At 39.7% G+C, this 17,785-nt stretch overlaps 1 protein-coding gene across 1 annotated transcript in view; it reads left to right on the forward strand.

Moving 5' to 3' along the window:
• igsf9ba (immunoglobulin superfamily, member 9Ba) overlaps positions 1 to 17,785 on the forward strand; it is a 111,150-nt gene that overhangs the window by 61,677 nt on the left and 31,688 nt on the right. Inside the window, exons 5-6 of the mRNA XM_037677582.1 lie at positions 6,515 to 6,632; positions 12,197 to 12,338. Coding sequence (XP_037533510.1) covers positions 6,515 to 6,632; positions 12,197 to 12,338 — 260 coding nt within the window. The remainder of the gene's footprint in view (positions 1 to 6,514; positions 6,633 to 12,196; positions 12,339 to 17,785) is intronic.

The raw sequence follows: 17,785 nt of genomic DNA on the forward strand, positions 1-17,785 counted from the left end.
GTATGTATGTATGTATGTATGTATGTATGTATGTATGTATGTATGTACGTATGTATGTACGTATGTATGGATGGATGGATGGATGGATGGATGATGTATGGATGTATGGATGGATGATGGATGGATGTATGGATGAATGATTGGATGGATATAGCTAAAATAAAATGAATGAAAGCAACAATCAGTTGCAGAGTTAGTTAATCAGTTGTTAGTTGCTGTAGTGTTTCATTGCTTTATTACAGTAAACTGCTTACGTTGACGGTTAAAACACAAATAAAACATTCAATTCTACATTAAACAAAGTTGTAATTCACACAACACCTTAATTTGATTTCTTAGGCCCTCTTTACATGTAATTGATATCTGAAAACATATCTTTCTTGTGTTTATTGTGCAAAAGTTAAATTTTTTCAATAATGTTGGTTTCATTGAATCCACTTGTTTCCATGCCAGGTCACCAGCTGGTACTGTGATTTTTGTATTTCAACACCGTGCGGATGCTCGCAGACCCTCTAGTCTCGAGTATAAAAACAGTTCCTTCTAAAACGGCGAATACATGAACGTGTCCCCAGAGAAACTAGTAATTTATTTTGTTTTGTGTGTTTATTCTGACACGGTTTTATTATTTTGATCATGTTGCATGTTAAATTAATTCAGTGTTTCTCAAACATGGCAGCACGGTGGCGCAACTGGTAGAGCTGCTGCCTCTCAGCAAACAGGTCCCTGGTTCAAACCCCGGTCCAGGGGCCTTCTGGGTGGAGTTTGCATATTCTTTCCGTGCATGCGTGGGTTTTCTCCGGGTGCTCCGGTTCCCTCCCACAGATCAAAAACATGCATGTTAGGCTGATTGGTAACTCTAAATTGTCCCTAGGTGTGAGTGAGAGAGTGAATGGTTGTTTGTCTCGTTTGTCTCTATGTGGCCCTGTTATGGACTTGCGACCCGTCCAGGGTGTACCCCGCCCCTCGCACAGTGATTGCTGGACATGGGCACCAGCGACCCCCGTGACCCAAAATGGAATAAACGGGTAAAGATAATGGATGGATGGATGGATGGTTCTCAAACATTTTTTATCAGGTCCCTCCTTTTCAGAAAGAAAGTTGCCCATCAACATTAAATAACTTCATAATTGGTCATAATGTAAACTAGATCAACAAAATCATCAGAATTATTGCCAAAAAAAATTATATTACTTTTACGATCATTAATGCAGTTATGTAATGGAATTGTTCCAAATATAAACCAGATTATTGCATACAAATCTCGAAAACATTACATATTTTCGTGTTAATATTATTTAACTCCAAGAACTAAAGCAGAAGGAATACTCAGACTGACCATGCTCCCATGGCACCCAAACATTTTTTGATATGGCACTTGTACCATGAACTTTTAGAAACAAACTCACCTCTCTGTGAAGCAACGTCGACCTCTTATCTTTTATCTTTATATTTTAAACATGTTAAATTAACTCCGTTTAGAGATCCTCAATTAAATACTTGATTTTAGCGATAATATACCTTAACATTTGATAGATCTGTTGTGTTGTGCATTCCTAAAATTGGGTCGGACTGCAGTGCTTTTAAGAACAAGGGTGATGTACGGAGTTGTAGCAACTATAGTGGAATTAAGTTTATGAGTCACACAATGAAGGTCTGGGAGAGAGTTGTGGAAGATAGACTTAGACGAGAAGTGACTGTGAGCAGCAGTATGGTTTCATGTCAAGAAAGAGCACCACAGATGCCATCTTTGCTTTGAGGATGCTGATGGAGAAGTACAGAGAGGGTCAGAAATAACTCCATTGTGTCTTTGTGGTTTTAGAAAAAGCATATGACAGAGTGCCGAGGGAGGAGGTGTGGTATTGCATGAGGAAATCTGGAGTGGCAAAGAAGTATGTTAGACTGGTACAGGACATGTATAAGGACAGCAGGACAGTGGTGAGATGTGCTGTAGGAGTGACAGATAGCTTCAAGATGGAGGTGGGAGTGCATCAAGAATTGGCTCTGAGTCCTTTCTTGTTTGCTCTGGTGATGGACCGACTAACAGATGAGGTCAGGCAAGAATCCCCATGGAATGATGTTTGCAGATGACAGTGTGATCTGTGGTGGGAACAGAGAACAGGTGGAAGAGAACTTGGAGAGGTGGAGGTATGCATTTGAAAGAACAAGAATGACAGTCAGCCGTAGTAAAACAGAGTACATGTGTGAATGAGAGGGAGGCCGGTGGAACAGTGAGGCTAGAAGGAGCAGAGGTCACAAAGGTGCAGGACTCCAAGTACCTTGGGGTCCACTGTCCAGAAAAATGAGGAGGGTGGTAAAGAGGTGAAAAAGAGAGTCCAGGCAGGATAGAGTGGATTGAGAAAAGTTTCAGGAGTGATTTGTGACAAAAGGGTGTCAGCAAAGGTCAAAGAAAAAATTTACAAGACAGTGGTGAGACCAGCTATGTTGTTTGGTCTGGTGACAATGGCATTGACAAAAAGACAGGAGAACGAACTGGAAGTGGCAGAAATGAAGATGTTGAGGTTCTTCTTAGGAGTGACAAGGATGGATAAGATTAAGAAGGAGATCATCAGAGGCACAGCACAGGTTGAACAACTGGGAGACAAAGTTAGAGAGACCAGACTGAGATGGTTTGGACATGCCCAGAGGAGGAACAGTGGGTATATTGGTAGAAAGATGTTAGAAATGCAGCTGCCAGGAAAAAGACAAAGAGAAGATATGTTGATGCATTGAGAGAGGATATGGATGTACTTGGAGTTAGTACAGAGGATGCAGAAGACAGAGTGAGATGGAGGAGAATGACTTGCTGTGGCGACCCCTGAAGAGGGTAAAGACAAAATAATAATAATAAGAAGAAGAAGACTGCAACAAGGCATTGCAATATTAGTTCTGCCTGCAATATGTTTAAGTCAGAGGCAATCCTGGTATTGTTATATGGTATGGTATGGTATGGTATGGTATGGTATGGTATGGTATGGTATGGTATGGTATGGTCCCCCCATGGATTGGGGACCGTACCATACCATACCATACCATACCATACCATACCATACCATACCATATAATACCGCCATGCCCCCCACCTTTGATGGGGCGCACATTTTGAGTACTTCTGAATTAATCAGAGTTCATCCTGATGGTTTGCTCAGCATTTAGTATAATACAATTAAACTACATTTAAAAAAAATCACTTTGCTTTCTGTTTTAACACCTCGTTTTCACAGCTCTGTTGTCACCGACACGGCTACTCAGACTACGGCAGAGGCTCTAATTAATTTGGAGTCCTGACACGAGTCGGAGCGGAGCATTAAAAGTCACTCAGTCATGAACGAGGCTGAACAAGAAGAATAATCGCTCCTCATCAATCAGCCGGTGTTCCTTATTAAAATGAATCTAATTCAAATCTTTTTGGCTGTTTTAATTGTTGCACGTGGCTTCCAGAGCTCAAAGGGATTCTTCGCAACAAGTTCTTGATTGGTTTACACTCGCAGCACCCAGCGCGTTGCATGCCCTGCTTGTTTATCGCAGCGAAACACAAAGTGTTATCTTGTGATAAATAGATGAGGACACAGTTTGCCAACAGATTCGCAGAAGTTAAAAGCTGCTTTGGTTTCTCTAACAGTATCATCTCTTGGCTCCTAAACGTTTGAAAGACAGATGAATGGAAGTAAACGGTGCAGGCGCAGCAGATCCCCCTCTCAGCTGCGGGAATGGACAGACTACAGCTGTGTGTGACTTGAATGGACAGAGCCCCTCGCAACCTGTTGCATAATTTATGAGGCTGTTCCAGTTGGGTTTGTTTAATGTGTTTCTTCATCGTCGGCGCCTGAAAACAAGGACAGTTCCAAGGTTACGAAGTGCGGGATCAGTTAAAGAATAACATGTTGACGGCTTTGGGGAATTGATTGAGTTTTGTTCCGTTTTATTTTTGTGTTGATTCTCATTGCAGATTTACTTGAAAGAGCTCTGAAAGTCACATTCCAAACATTGTACTGTCAGGATTTCCCTTTACGCAACATTGTACTTTTAATGAGCAATATTAAAGGACTTGTTAAGATTTTTTTTTTAAAGTAGGGTTATGCAGAGACGTTATGGACAATAAATATCCTACCGGTTTTAGATAGCTGCTAGAACAATCTCACTTCGCACGACCAGTTAATGGCTAGCCAGAATGTGGCTAAAACCAGTTTATGCAAACACTATTTTATAAATCCATGTAAGTTCAGTCAGGTCCTTTGGACATTTTTTTGTTGTTGCTGTTGAAACCTTTCATCCTTTATCCAAAGGACTTCATCAGTCCGATGAGTCACAACAAACTCAGTCCCACAAGCAGCACACTCACATAGTGGGCCAACCAGTTTGATGGTGATAAGATGGTTTCTGGGGCCCGCCCTCTCTCCCGTCGACTTCTCTGAGGCAGCCATTCCCAAAGTGGCTCAAAACATCGAAGTTCATGCTCAATAATCCAGGTAAAAAAATTAAACAAATTCAGTCAGGACATCTAGACAGTTTCTGTTTGAACCACCCTGGCCATGGCAGCCTTACAGGAGTCGACGGGAGAGAGGGAGGACTGCAGAAACCGTCTTATTACCATCAAACTTGTTGGCCCACTATGTGGGTGTGCTGCTTGTGGGACTGAGTTTGCTGGGGCTCCTCGGACTGATGACGTCCTTTGGATGAAAGACAAAACATTTCAACAAAAACAATAAACCATCCAGAGGGCATGACTTAACTTTGTTGGATTTTTTTACCTGGATTATTGAACATAAACATTGATGTTTTGAACTATTTATAAACCTTTACATTGCCATAAATACAGGGCCACCTGCATCATGAAGGACCCCACTCACCCAGCACACACACTTTTTGCCCCGCTCCTCTCAGGAAGGAGGTTGAGAAGCATTAAGTGTAGAACCACTAGACTGAGGAACAGCTTCTACCCTGAGGCTGTTAGACTCATGAATAATAATAATAATAATAACCAGGATAATCACTGTGAAAAATCACTGTAATGCCACTTGACTGTTGATATGTGCTGCTGATTATCCACCTTGCTGATCTCATGCTACCGATTTATTCATGTTGCCGTGTTCATTCACACTCATCTGCTCACACAGACTCATTTTTGAGCTGCTGTTCGGTGTTATGTTTTTGTTTTTGCTATTAGTGCTTAGTGTATTTTTAGTTTAATATTTTTCTTAGTTCATATCTTAGATCTTATTACTGTTTTTCTTTACAGTTTATACTTTTGTTGGATGTAACTGGGACCCTGTATACACAATTTTATTCCACCACATGTACCACATGTATGACAAACAAAGAAACTTTGACTTTGACTGAAATTTAGCATTACATGGATTCCTACATTGGATTGTATGGTTATTTGCAATAAGCAGAAGCAGCTAGCTGTAGCACATCTGGTGCAACTTGGGTCACTTCCAGTAGAAATATTATTTTTGCAGTGATGCAAAATTGAGGACATTATAAAAGTTTATAAAATAAAGGGAGAGCCCAGACACCCTGCGGAGAAAACTCATTTTGGCCGCTTGTATCCGAGATCTCATTTTGTTGGTCACAACCCAAAGCTCATGACCATAGATGAGGGGCAGGACCTCCACCCTGACCCGGAGAGGGCACTCTACCATTTTCCGGCTCATAGCCTTTCTTAAAAACTTCTCTTCAAAATAGCTGCACTACTTCTTTAACAAGTATAGTTGTTATTTTTTTATCGAGTAGAAGATCCGTAGTTTGAACCCCAGTTTCACTATGTGCCCAAGCATGTTTGAGGAAAACACCAAAATCCTTATAATTGTTGTTAAAAAGTATTATTATTGTATTATTCTGTATTCTGTAATCCTGTCTTTTTATTAATTCAGGACTATTTATGTTTGATGATGTTACCACTATTATAAGTAATTCTAAATATATAAAATTAACTTTGAATTAGTTTAAAATGTAGAAAAACCATTAAGATGCTGAGAATCTACAGTCGACATTTAATTGAGTTTGTCGTTTTGGACTAAACATTCAGCTGATTGAATATTAACTAAATTAATTATTAGCTGCTAAATCCAGGTTGATTTGAAGCATCTTGAACAAAATATAGTTTAATCCATCACAGAATCCTATAAATTATATTGTTTTTGTTTTCCTTTTAGATGAATGACCTTGAATCGATCACTTTTTTATCGATTCAGCCGATGTGTTCCCACATTTTATTCAATGTTCTGGTTGGTCCATAAAATGTTAAATATAGCAGTAAATCCTCTATATAAACTACACATCTAAACAAATCAAATATTTAAATAGTCTGTTAGGGCTGACAGTTCTAACGTAATATATAACTTTAGGTTTAATGGCCGAGAAAATTAATATTTTGATGAAATAAATGACCAAACGTCGTTGCTGTTGAATTTTCTGTTGATCATTCGATGTAGGTTTAATAATCCAGCTTTAGTTTTTTTTATGCTTTGTGTGTAAAACGTTTAACCCGGTTCTCCTTTCTGTGGGACCACAGGTACATGACGGCAGTCTGACCGTCCTCGGCATCACCAGGGATGACAGAGGAGCGTACACGTGCAGGGCGTACAGTGATCAGGGAGAAGTGCTTCACACCACCCGGCTGTTGGTTCAAGGTACCGTCTTCACACTAACACGAAACGTGTTTCTTGTTCTCTGCTTCTGTGTGTGTGCATCGCCGCATCAGCTTTCAGCGTTTGGACCTAAAGGCAAAGCGGTGCGGCTCTGCAGCGCACCGATGTGTGTGACATACCTGGTGGGGCTGTATCAGCTCAGTCCGATACTCCAATCTGGGGTCTGTTAATGTGAATGTGTGCGTACAGCTGGATCTGTGAGAACGTCAGCGTCTGTCTCCGGTCCATTAGGCAGGCTCTTTCTGTTAGACACAGATCAGATAGATGGTTGTGATACCAGCCTGCAGTTCTTCTCCGTCTCCTGATACAGCACGGCTTCGTGGAGTTAACGGTGCGTGTTTTACAAGAAACTGGGCGTCCTGGTTTTAACGCAGAGCGGGGGTCAGGTCTGCTTTAATGCTTGACTTCTTTAGGTGCGAACAGCAAATTAGTTACTATTCTCTGTGTTCACAAACAGTACACACACAAACACACACGCACAATAAAAACACATTTGTCTGCAGTCACGTAAAACTGAGTGAAGGGTGTTTCTAGCATTTGATTCAAAAAGGTCATAGTTAGAATCTCTTGAAGTGGAGTTCTGTTAAAAAGTTTTTAATAATATATCACTTGTTGTAAATAAGTATGTGAATGACCTAACAAGCTAGTTCAAGCAGGACAAAGACCAACATGGATCGGTAGTGTAAAGAATCTGTACACTACATTGGTAGTGTGATTGGTAGTGGTACATTGGCAGAGTGATTTGATTTAGTATTTCATTGTTTTTCATTATATTTCATGTTTTTATGCTTTTATTTATGTTGCTGTAATATCTTGTTATTAATATTTGATGCTGTGATCTTTTTTGGTAAGCACTTTGATAACAGTTACTGTTTTAAATGCTCTATATAAATAAATGTGACTTGACTAGAAATAGACTGCAGCAGACGAAAGGAGGCTAATGCTAACGTTCACAGGCTTTTGATGTGATTTTCAGACTCGTTAACAGGCCTTTATTCATATAGACATTTTTAATGCTGCGGAGCTTGTAAAAGTAGCTGCTCAGGTATAAATATGAAACGTATGTCTTAAATCGCAACATGAAGTGAACCACGTTTCAAATGTTATGGAGCTGTGTGGCTCGTTTTAATTAATTGTACACATACTACAACTGTAAATACAGTTGATCAGTGCAGAAATATTTTCGAGATGATAATTCATACATGTTGCTCTGAAGGGTGTGATGTAACGACTGAAGTCTGTGCTCGTGTTAACAGATATAACAAAAATGTGAAAATAAATGTTGTTATTGTTATAAAGACGGATCATGGTAATTACGTTGGATTGTTACACATCGACGTGCTTGTACAAAGAAACAAACAAAAAATATATGTATATATATGTGTGTGTGTATACACTTGCTTTTTTTTTTTTTTGCAGACCTCCAAGCACCAGTTCGCGGACCCCCGGAGGTCTGGGAACCCAGTTTGAGAACCACTGGTCCAGAGGACTTGACTTAACTTTGTTGGGTTGTTGATAACCTTTCTGTACAACGGAGCTTTAGGGCCACACTAAGAAAAAAAAATTAAAAGCCATAAAATTACGAGAAAAAAGCCCTAGTATTACAAGAATAAAGTTGAATAAAGTCTTAATATTACGAGAATAAAGTTGTACGAGACTTCTTTTTTTTTGTTGAAATGCTCGTCTTTTTTTTTTCCCACGAGTCGGATCCACGACGCGACCTGTCAATCAATCCAATAGGCGTGTCAGCTAATGACCAATCCGAAGCTAAATGAGTTGTAATATTATCTGAACTCCGACACGATAAAGCAGGATTACTGCATTTTAACTGTGGTAAAATGAAGAATGTTGAGCACCTTGTTGAGTTATACTACATAAGCATCAGATTATTGTGAGTATCAGGACTTTGAAACTGGTTACAGTAAGGTGGTACGCTCTGATGGGCTGCAGCGCAGCTCTGCAGGTACGGAGCATTTAGTTTCGGATTGGTCATTTGCTGACACGCCTACTGGATTGACAGGTCGCGTCGTGGATCCAAACGTGGAAACAAAAATAAACGAGAGCTGTAAAAAAAATAAAAGTATTGTATGACATTATTCTCATAATTTTATGTCTTTAAAAAAAATTCTTAGTGTGGTCCTAAAGCACTAGGATCTGACATGTTCCTTTATTCTCAGCACATTAACAGTGGTTCAATAAAACCGCTAAAATAAGAAGTTATTCCAGAGTTTGGTGCAGTTTTACATGGATAAAAGTTTCGAAATCAAAGAGGGATTGCGTCCCACTCCCTCAGACTGCAGATTCCAGAGCAGTGATGGTTCTCACTGCAGTGATCTGCTTTTAAATGTTGCAGGAGCCTCAGTGCTGCCACTCATCCCAGCTGATGTATGAAGCCATGCACGCCGAGAGGAAAATAAGCAGGAGCTTTGGATCTGGCCCCTCTCATAAAAGACAGCTTACCTTTCATGGCTTCGGCTGTTTTATTGAGAGTTTAGAGCTAACCTGGGGAACCTGAGGGGGTGGAGAGGTTACAATGTGAGGCACGCATAAGCTGCACCTCCAACTACTATTAATGTTACAGTAGCAGGCTGATTTTACTCCAGACCGGAGTGAGATATTGTAAATAATATGTAGTGTGTGCGTTTTCTCACACTGATGTGTTACAGAGAGAAAAAGACGACACTTTGGAAGTGGAAGAAGTGGATGCTTGTTTTTAGTGCAAATTACTTTAACAATTTATTTGTTTTTTCCTCATTTTTTTAAGTAATTTTGTACTTTATATACTGTAAAAGACCCAAAAACACTACAAATTCTAGCAAAGACAGGGTAATTTTATTTCTTGAACATATGCTGTTTAAAAATCTAATGTATTTATTTTCCGAACCAGCCAGGAGGTTATTCCAGACTGTTGCACAAGAAATCCTTACAGGATCATTGTTTTAATCTGCTCTTTAAATATAAGTTTAAATAATCTAATCATGTGCTCAGGTGTCCGGCTCGTCTTTAGATTACTCACTAATATGGCGCCTTCACCCCTGAAAACAATCCTACATCTTTGTTAAGAACGGATAAAGAACTCTCTGAGTCAACACCTAAAAGAAACTCGTCTTTTCAGTCAGGCAGCGTTTAGAGCACATTTAATTTTAGGACATGAAAGGATTTTATTTGATATTTTTTCTGAGAGACCGTAAATATTTAGTGATATTATCAAGTTTAACTTCTGATTGGCTGTCATTTATATATAATTTTGTTCACTCTTGCTAGTGATTTGACTTTTTGGATGGACCACTGCTTTAATGTTTGCTTACATTATCGTGATCCGTTTTTCTTCCAAATGTTTTTCGGTGCGATTCTCGTCCCGCAGTTTTCCAGCTATTTCAACAAATTACATATCAAAACGTTCAGCTCTTTCAGGACAATTCTGCTACAACTTTTGGAATTGCTGCAGCTTTAGCTTTTTGAAATAGTTATCTTTCTCTGTCATTTTTTTCCAGTTTTTTTTCTTCTTCTGAATTTTCTAAAAAAAAACCAAATAAATATTGAGCTCATTTTACATCCTTCAAATCTTTAGATCTGTTTACAACCTTTAACTGCTCCTTTCACATTTTGTTCTGGTTCAGCTTCTTTCAGCTGCCTTGTGAAAATTTTAACATTTTCTCAGCTACGTTCAGCTCATTTCAGCTGATTTTTCAGCTGTTTTGTGCTCCCTTCAGTTTTGTGCTTCTTCTAACTTCTTTCTGCTAATTTCAACTTGCTATGCTCCTTTCAGCTTATTTATGAAATTTTCAGCTTTTCTATTTCAGCTATTTAGTAGTTTTTAATGCTACAAAGGGAGTGGTGGCGCAGAGGTTAGAGAAGGTGGGCCTGTGATTGGAAGATCGTTGGTTCAACTCCTGGTACCGACATCACAATGTGTGTGGGAAAGGTGAAGCACCCACACCTGAGCTCTTAACCTCCACCATCTGCTCCCCTGGGCACCCTACATGGCAGCTCTCTGCTCCACACAGAGGGCTGTGGTAGCTCAGTGGTCTGTGGTTGTGTCAGGAGGGGCATCCGGCATAAAAATAATTGCCACTTCTTCGTGTGACTTAGTTCACTGTGGCGACCCCTGAAGCAGGGAGCAGCCGAAAGAAGACAACAACAACAACAAAAGAGAGCTAACTTTTGCTTTTCCATCTAATTCCACACTTTTTGCACTCAGTTCAACTTTTTTCAGTCTATTTCAGCAAAAATGCTCTCTCACCACTTCTTTCTGGTAATTTAAGCTTCTTTCTGCTTTTTAAGCTACAAAGTACTTTTCAGCTGGTTTTTTTTTTGTTTTTTTTTTGCTAATTTCAGCTTGTTTCAGATAATTTTCACGTTTTTGTGCTCATTCTGCTTCTTTCAGCCTAATTGGACAAACACGTCTTCTTTCTGCTTTTTTCAGCTAATTTAAGCTTGTTCTACCTTTTCAGCTACTTTTATAGCATTTTTAGCTAATTTCAGCTGTTTTCAGATATATTCAAAATTTTCTTGGTAATTTCTGCTCCTTTCAGCCTAATTAACTTATTTCTGCTAATTTCAGCTCGTTATGCTCCTTTCAGCTTATTGCTGCTAGTTTCTGTTTTTTTTTTTTTTTTACTATTTCAGCACTGTTTTGTGCTAAATTGAGCCTTTTCAGCTAATTCCACTTGTTTTAGCTCATTTCAGCTCCTTTCACCTTCTTCTGGTGGTTTAGGCTTCTTTCTGCCTATTCAGCTACGTTTCAGCCATTTTTTGGTGCAAATTTCAGCTTTTTTTTTTTTTTTTTTAGCAACTTTCCTATTTTATGTGCTCATTTCTGCTTATTTAAATCTACTTCAGCAAATATGTGTTCTTTCTGCTTTCTTCTGCTAACTTGGGCTTGCTCTTCCATTTCAAAAAATTTAATTTCTTTAGTTTGGCTTGTAAATATTTAGTTTAGAAATATACTGAGTGTCTTTTCGGACCTTGACTCAGTTGCAGTTATTTTTCCACATACTAGCAAACCTACAAGCTAACATTAGTAAACCTAATGAGAATCTTAAAACTTACTTGAAAGAAGCCCAAAAGGGAAAATAAAATACAAGTGTTTGGTGTTTTTTATTGAAACGATGTTTTGTGTGTTTCTATGTATAAGGCCACAAAGATAATTATCACTGTTCTCTGTAGCTGTACCTGGCTCTACTGCGATTTTTTAATCACGTGTTTTACTTTTATAACCAAAGCCTTTTTTATTATTTTATTTTAACTTGCAGAACTAAATACAGTACCTTATCTTTGAATATATACCCACCAAAAAACATTTAGGAGCAGACTGAACCAAAAAAACAAATATAAATTTAGTGAAAGCCAGACACAAATTCAAGTGGCCTGAAGAAATGATCAAATAAATCAGTATACATAGTTTTGCTGGTGCAGGATGTGTACCGTCAATCAGTCACTAAACTGGAAGGATCATTTTCACTTTAAAGGTTGATACCATCACTATGAAGCAGCCAAAGTTTGATTAAGCTCAGAATAACTGATAAGACTTCTTCTTCTTTCAGGGCCTCCATACATCGTCTCACCTCCTGAGAACGTGACAGTAAACATATCGCAGAATGCACTCTTCACCTGCCAAGCCGAGGCGTATCCTGGCAACCTGACCTACACCTGGTTTTGGGAAGAGGACAACGTCTACTTCAAGAAGTAAAGTTATGATTAAGTTTACTTCCATACTGTTGCAGCAGGGGCTGTGTGCAGAGTCACTTATGGATAAATCTAGACTTCAAGCGTCCCTGACTTTTAAATCGCCACCACCCGGGCAGCGAGGGGCCTTTATCTAGCAGCTTTAGTCAAGTGAGAGACGCCGTGTGTCTCTGACTGTGTTGTGACTGGCTGTCGAAGGGTATTAGAGTGTGTGCGCCCTGTCCCACTGTGGCCCCAGACGATGTTAGAGTGGGCCTACTGGGGGCCTGTCTGGAGCACGCCAGGCAGCCCAGTGCGCTCTGATAGCTCACAACTCGGGCCTGGTGTCATCTATAAGGATCATGCAGCGATGATCTGAAGTGCAGCCCGGACCTCTACAGGCTCCAGCTCTCAGAGGCCGACAGAGTAGCTGTAGTCAGTGACGGAACAATAAGGGTCAGGGTTTGTGTTTGTCACGAGCAGCAAAACTTTCATCTTCTAATCTTTAGAATAGAATAGAATAGAATAGAATAGAATAGAATAGAATAGAAAAAGCCTTTATTGTCCCACAGATGGGAAATTCCAGTGTATCAGCAGCAACAGCAGCAACAGATAAAAAGATAAAAAGATTTAAAGATTTCACACAAAAGTTCCTAAATGTTAATAAACAATACAATATATAAAGAAATAAGATAAACAGTATCAATAATAATGTTCAATATGTGTTGGAACATTGATAAGGACAGACTATTTACAGTACAGTATTACAGGCAGAGTGTGTGTTTAAGCAGAGGTCAGCATGTATTTAATCCTTATTGGGTTTGTTGGGAGCAGTGATGGTTGTAGTCTAACAGCTGCTGGGAGGAAGGACCTGCGGTAACGCTCCTTTGTGCATTTAGGATGCAGTAATCTGTCACTGAACGAGCTCTCCAGTTCAGCAACAGCTTCATGCATGGGGTGGGAGATGTTGTCCTGCAATGATGTTATTTCAGCTAGAGTCCTTCTGTCTCCCACCACCTGCACTGGGTCGAGGGGGCGTCCAAGCACAGAGCTGGCCTTCTTGATGAGCTTATCTAGCTTCTTCTTCTCAGCTGATGATAAGCTGCTGCTCCAACACACAACACCATAAAAGATGGCTGATGCCACTACCGAGTCAAAGAAGGTCTTCAGGAGCACCCCCTGCACTCCAAAAGACCTCAGTCTCCTCAGCAGGTAGAGTCTGCTCTGACCCTTCCTGTAAAGTGCATCAGTGTTGTGAGACCAGTCCAGTTTATTGTTCAGGTGAACACCCACGTACTTGTAAGAGTCCACAATCTCGATGTTCACACCATGGATGTTCACCAGGGTCAGTGAGGTGGACCTGTGCCTGCGGAAATCCATAACCAGCTCCTTAGTTTTAGCAGCGTTGATCAGGAGGTGGTTCTGCTGGCACCAGTCCACAAAGGGTCTCAGGAGTTTTTCAGGCTTTCTGAAAGTCCTTCAAATTTTTTCTTTGGTTGCTGGTTCACAATTATTTTCAACTATCCAAGCATGTACAAGGGCAAATTTTTATGTTTTTAACCATTTCATTCTTACGTATGAGTCATTCAGGCCTAAAAGGCTCTCTGATTAGTTGGAACAATAGACCCTATTTGATGAATAATTACTTTAGATATAAAAATGTGAGTGTAAATATATTCTAGGCTGTTTAGTTTTTATAATTTTTAATATTTATTAATTTAAATATCAATGACACACGGACGTCGCCATTTTATTTACGCTGCAATGCATTCTGGGCAAATGATGGAGACAGGTTGTTGCGATACACACGCCATTTAGCTTAAATGTAAATTTTGGACATTATATTATATTAGATTAGATTAGATAAAACTTTATTGATCTATTGGGGAGATTGCTTCAGGGAAATTAAAATTCCAGCAGCATCGCACAGGTGGTACATACAAAGACTGTTGGCAAGTATAATGCAAAGTAAAACAACTGTAGATGAACAGATGCAGAGATATATTCATCAATTAAAACGGATTCCTCATTTTTCTGGACTGAATAAAACGTGCATTGATGTTAATGAAATGCAAACGTGAGACGTCATTTATCTTTGACCCATCAAAATGAATGCGGTCATTTATTTTACAGAATCAAAGTTTAACATCAAACATTTACATTAATTTGGCAAAATATGGAAATAACAACATCATTAACAGCTTTACAGGTAGTGAGAAACAATTCGGCGATTGTTTCCACTCTTCAGCAGAACAGCAGACATCAATGAAAACTGTACAATTATGATCAATTATCCACACGGCGTGGATGAGCACTTTACACAGACATTTCTAAAATATCTGGAAGGATTTCTACTTGAGAGAAGAATTTAAAGATGGAAATGAAGTTTAAAAGAAGTAAAAGATGGTATGTGAGGGGAAGTGTTCACCAGAACCGACACTCTCCATCAGAACCCAGCTTTCCTCGGTACGCTTTGGTAGGAAACTTGACTCATTACCTTTCTGAAGATTAATCAGCAGATATGGAGGTCCAGTTAACGCTACCTGTCCAGCGTCTCCATAGGATGGCTGTGACTCGTCCGAAGTAGTGACGAGATTGCGTCCGACACCAGCTCACATCAGCAATAGACTTCACATGAGTGGGGTCCTTCAGAAGTTCCACTCAGAGGTGGAGGATATTATAATCCAACTCGGAGGAGCCTTATCATGCTGGACTTCTGTTCTCCCAAACGACTTTTCAGCGCCTCACCGAACTCCTCAGAAGCTTCACCGCACTGCTCAGACTCTGAGAGAACTAGGAAGTACCGGCATTTTAAAGAGCTCTATTTCCGGTATATTTGAGCGTCCCTTATTGGGTAATATCAACCAGACAGGGTGTGTTTTGTGATGTAATAGGTTACTAGAAGTCAGAAAACAGCAAGAATTGTTATGGAACAGATTAAACTGTTCTCAGAGACAGAGAGAGTTTTGTTTTGGCGAGTTTTGGAAACAGGTGCCAGCTCCCCTGTTGACGTCTGAGAGGATGTAAACAAGACACATGTCTGCTTCGACTCCTGACCTTGGAAAACGCACACTTGCTCATTCAAAGACAGAAATCAGAAAATGCATAAAAATCTGTAACAGACCTTAACATGAATTCTAACTCTGCATAAGCATTAAAAAATCATTACCCTGTTTCACAGTTAATAAAATTGATTAGTTCACTGCAACATCTAAAATGGTTTGAACTAAGACACTTTGATTATCAACATTTGTAAAATAGTAATGATAATAAAAAGAGAGTGTTCTTTCACTTGATTTTCAAGAAGGAAAGTCTCAGGATGGGTGAACCTGTATTTCTGGATTCAAATCAATGAAATAACAGTTTCTGTCCCACAAGGTTCTTAAGGTCAAGGGATTTGACCTTAGGCTTAGTTTTGACATCAGGTTAAGTTCACTACAGTCCCCCCTTTGGAAATCATCACCTGTCCATGGGGATGAATTCCAAACATGAACTTACGCCTTCGATTGTCCTTGAAGCTTGAGTAATCCAGCAAAGAAACAAGAGTCAAGAGTAATCTAGCAAGGAAAACAAAAGTCAAAAGTAATCCAGCAAGGAAAACAAAGTCAAAGGTAATTCCACAATGTTCTTGGTAATTCCATTGTGTTGATTATAATTCCATAACGTCGTCGGTAATTCCATTGTAGCAATGCTTTAACCCCTTGGAAACAGAGTCTGTAATCCATTGGAAAAAGTCATATAATCCACAACGGTAAATCCACAACGATTGGAAGTGTTGATTGATCAGCATACAGAGGGGTACCCTTGGATTGAACTGAAGATGCGGCCACTGGACGAAGAGTGGAGACCACGTCAGGATTGCAGGTCGCCTCCAGCGAAGGTCGTCTCTGAGCGACGTCCAGTCGGTGCAGTTCTGGTTCAATGTGACATGCAATTATGTGGTTTAAGGTGGGCTTATGAATGGGATTTTACATAAGGCCTTAAACTATATGCACCTGGTGTGTAAGCTATTATGATTGGGAACAGCTACAACTACCAGTTAAGGGGTGGAACATGCTGAAAAGGGGTACCTACAGGGGTTTATACCTATAGAAAAGGGTTCCAAACTATTTTCCCATTTCTAACTTGGTTTAAGTTAGCTTTACATGGCAAAATATAGTTTGGTGCAATTGTCTGTTGTCTTTTAGACGAACGACTTGAGATTGGGTGTTTGGTTTCCCCATAAATGTTTTTGGAAGTCTATGACGAGACTCATCAAAAAGAATTAGCTATCCCCCCGAATAGAATTGTTCGAGTAGATATAATAAAATAATATTCTAGGATTCAAGGTTCTTTATTTGTCATTCCAGCACATGTGGTACATGTGGTGGAACAAAACTGTGTACACAGGGTCCCAGTTACATCCAACAAAAGTATTAAAATGTAAAAGAAAAACAGTAATAAGATCTAAAATATGAACTAAGAAAAACTTTAATAAAAATACACTAAGCACTAGTAGCATAAAAATAATACGCCGAACAGCAGCACAAACACACACACATACATACACATTTAACAGCAAATAATACTATATAACCAGTGGCTATTATAAGGTTGTGGTGGTGCTGCTGCTCCTTCTCATCCTCTGTCCTCCTTTTACTTCTCCTCCCACCAGTGAGGAGTTGTACAGTCTGATGGTTTAAGGTCGTTTTCACACCAGATAGTCCGGTAGACTCGGTTCGGGACCAATATTCATGTTTACATTTGAGCTGGTGCGTTTGCATTCACACTGCACTGTGCAGTCGAGTCAACCTGTTGAACCAACCTATTCCCCCACTCGCCTGTGGGGGCGCTGCACCAAGAAATACTGAAAGAAACGATACAAAAACCTCTGAAGACACGTCTTCTTCTTCTTCAGTAAATAAAAATAAAAATGAAGTGGCATCAAGTTTTAGCAGTTTTAGGAGTTATATGTTGTCATATTTCAAAAATGGACTTAGCATGAGCAGAAGATGAGACAGAAGACCATGGAGAATATTGTTTTTCACACAAGGCAGCTGACGGCTCCATATAAGGTCAGAGAAATGCGTGTTTGTTTGTCCTGCGGAGCGGGTCCCGGTCTGTTTACATTCACACTGCACTCGAATCGCGCTGGAGTTCTCTTCTACCGGACCGAGACCTAGGTTTTAGCCCGGGACAGAGTTCGCCTTTTTGTTCCGTGACAGAGTTCAATGGCTCGTTCACACCTCCCTAAACGAACCAGACTTTCTAGGAAAACGAGCTAGAGTTCGATTAAAGCGGACTAAACAGGGCTGGTGTGAATGCACCCTAAGGGACAAATAGGTTTTTCAGTCTGTTCGTCCTACACTTGGGAAGGAGCAGTCTGTCCCTGAACAGGCTCCTCTGGTTGCTGATGATGGTGTACTGTGTGTATAAAAAAAGGTGTATACATTATATATATATATATATATATATATATATATATATAT

Source organism: Nematolebias whitei, chromosome 6 (assembly GCF_014905685.2).
Source record: "Nematolebias whitei isolate Nwh7 chromosome 6, NemWhi1, whole genome shotgun sequence".
NCBI classification, from domain to species: Eukaryota; Metazoa; Chordata; class Actinopteri; order Cyprinodontiformes; family Rivulidae; genus Nematolebias; species Nematolebias whitei.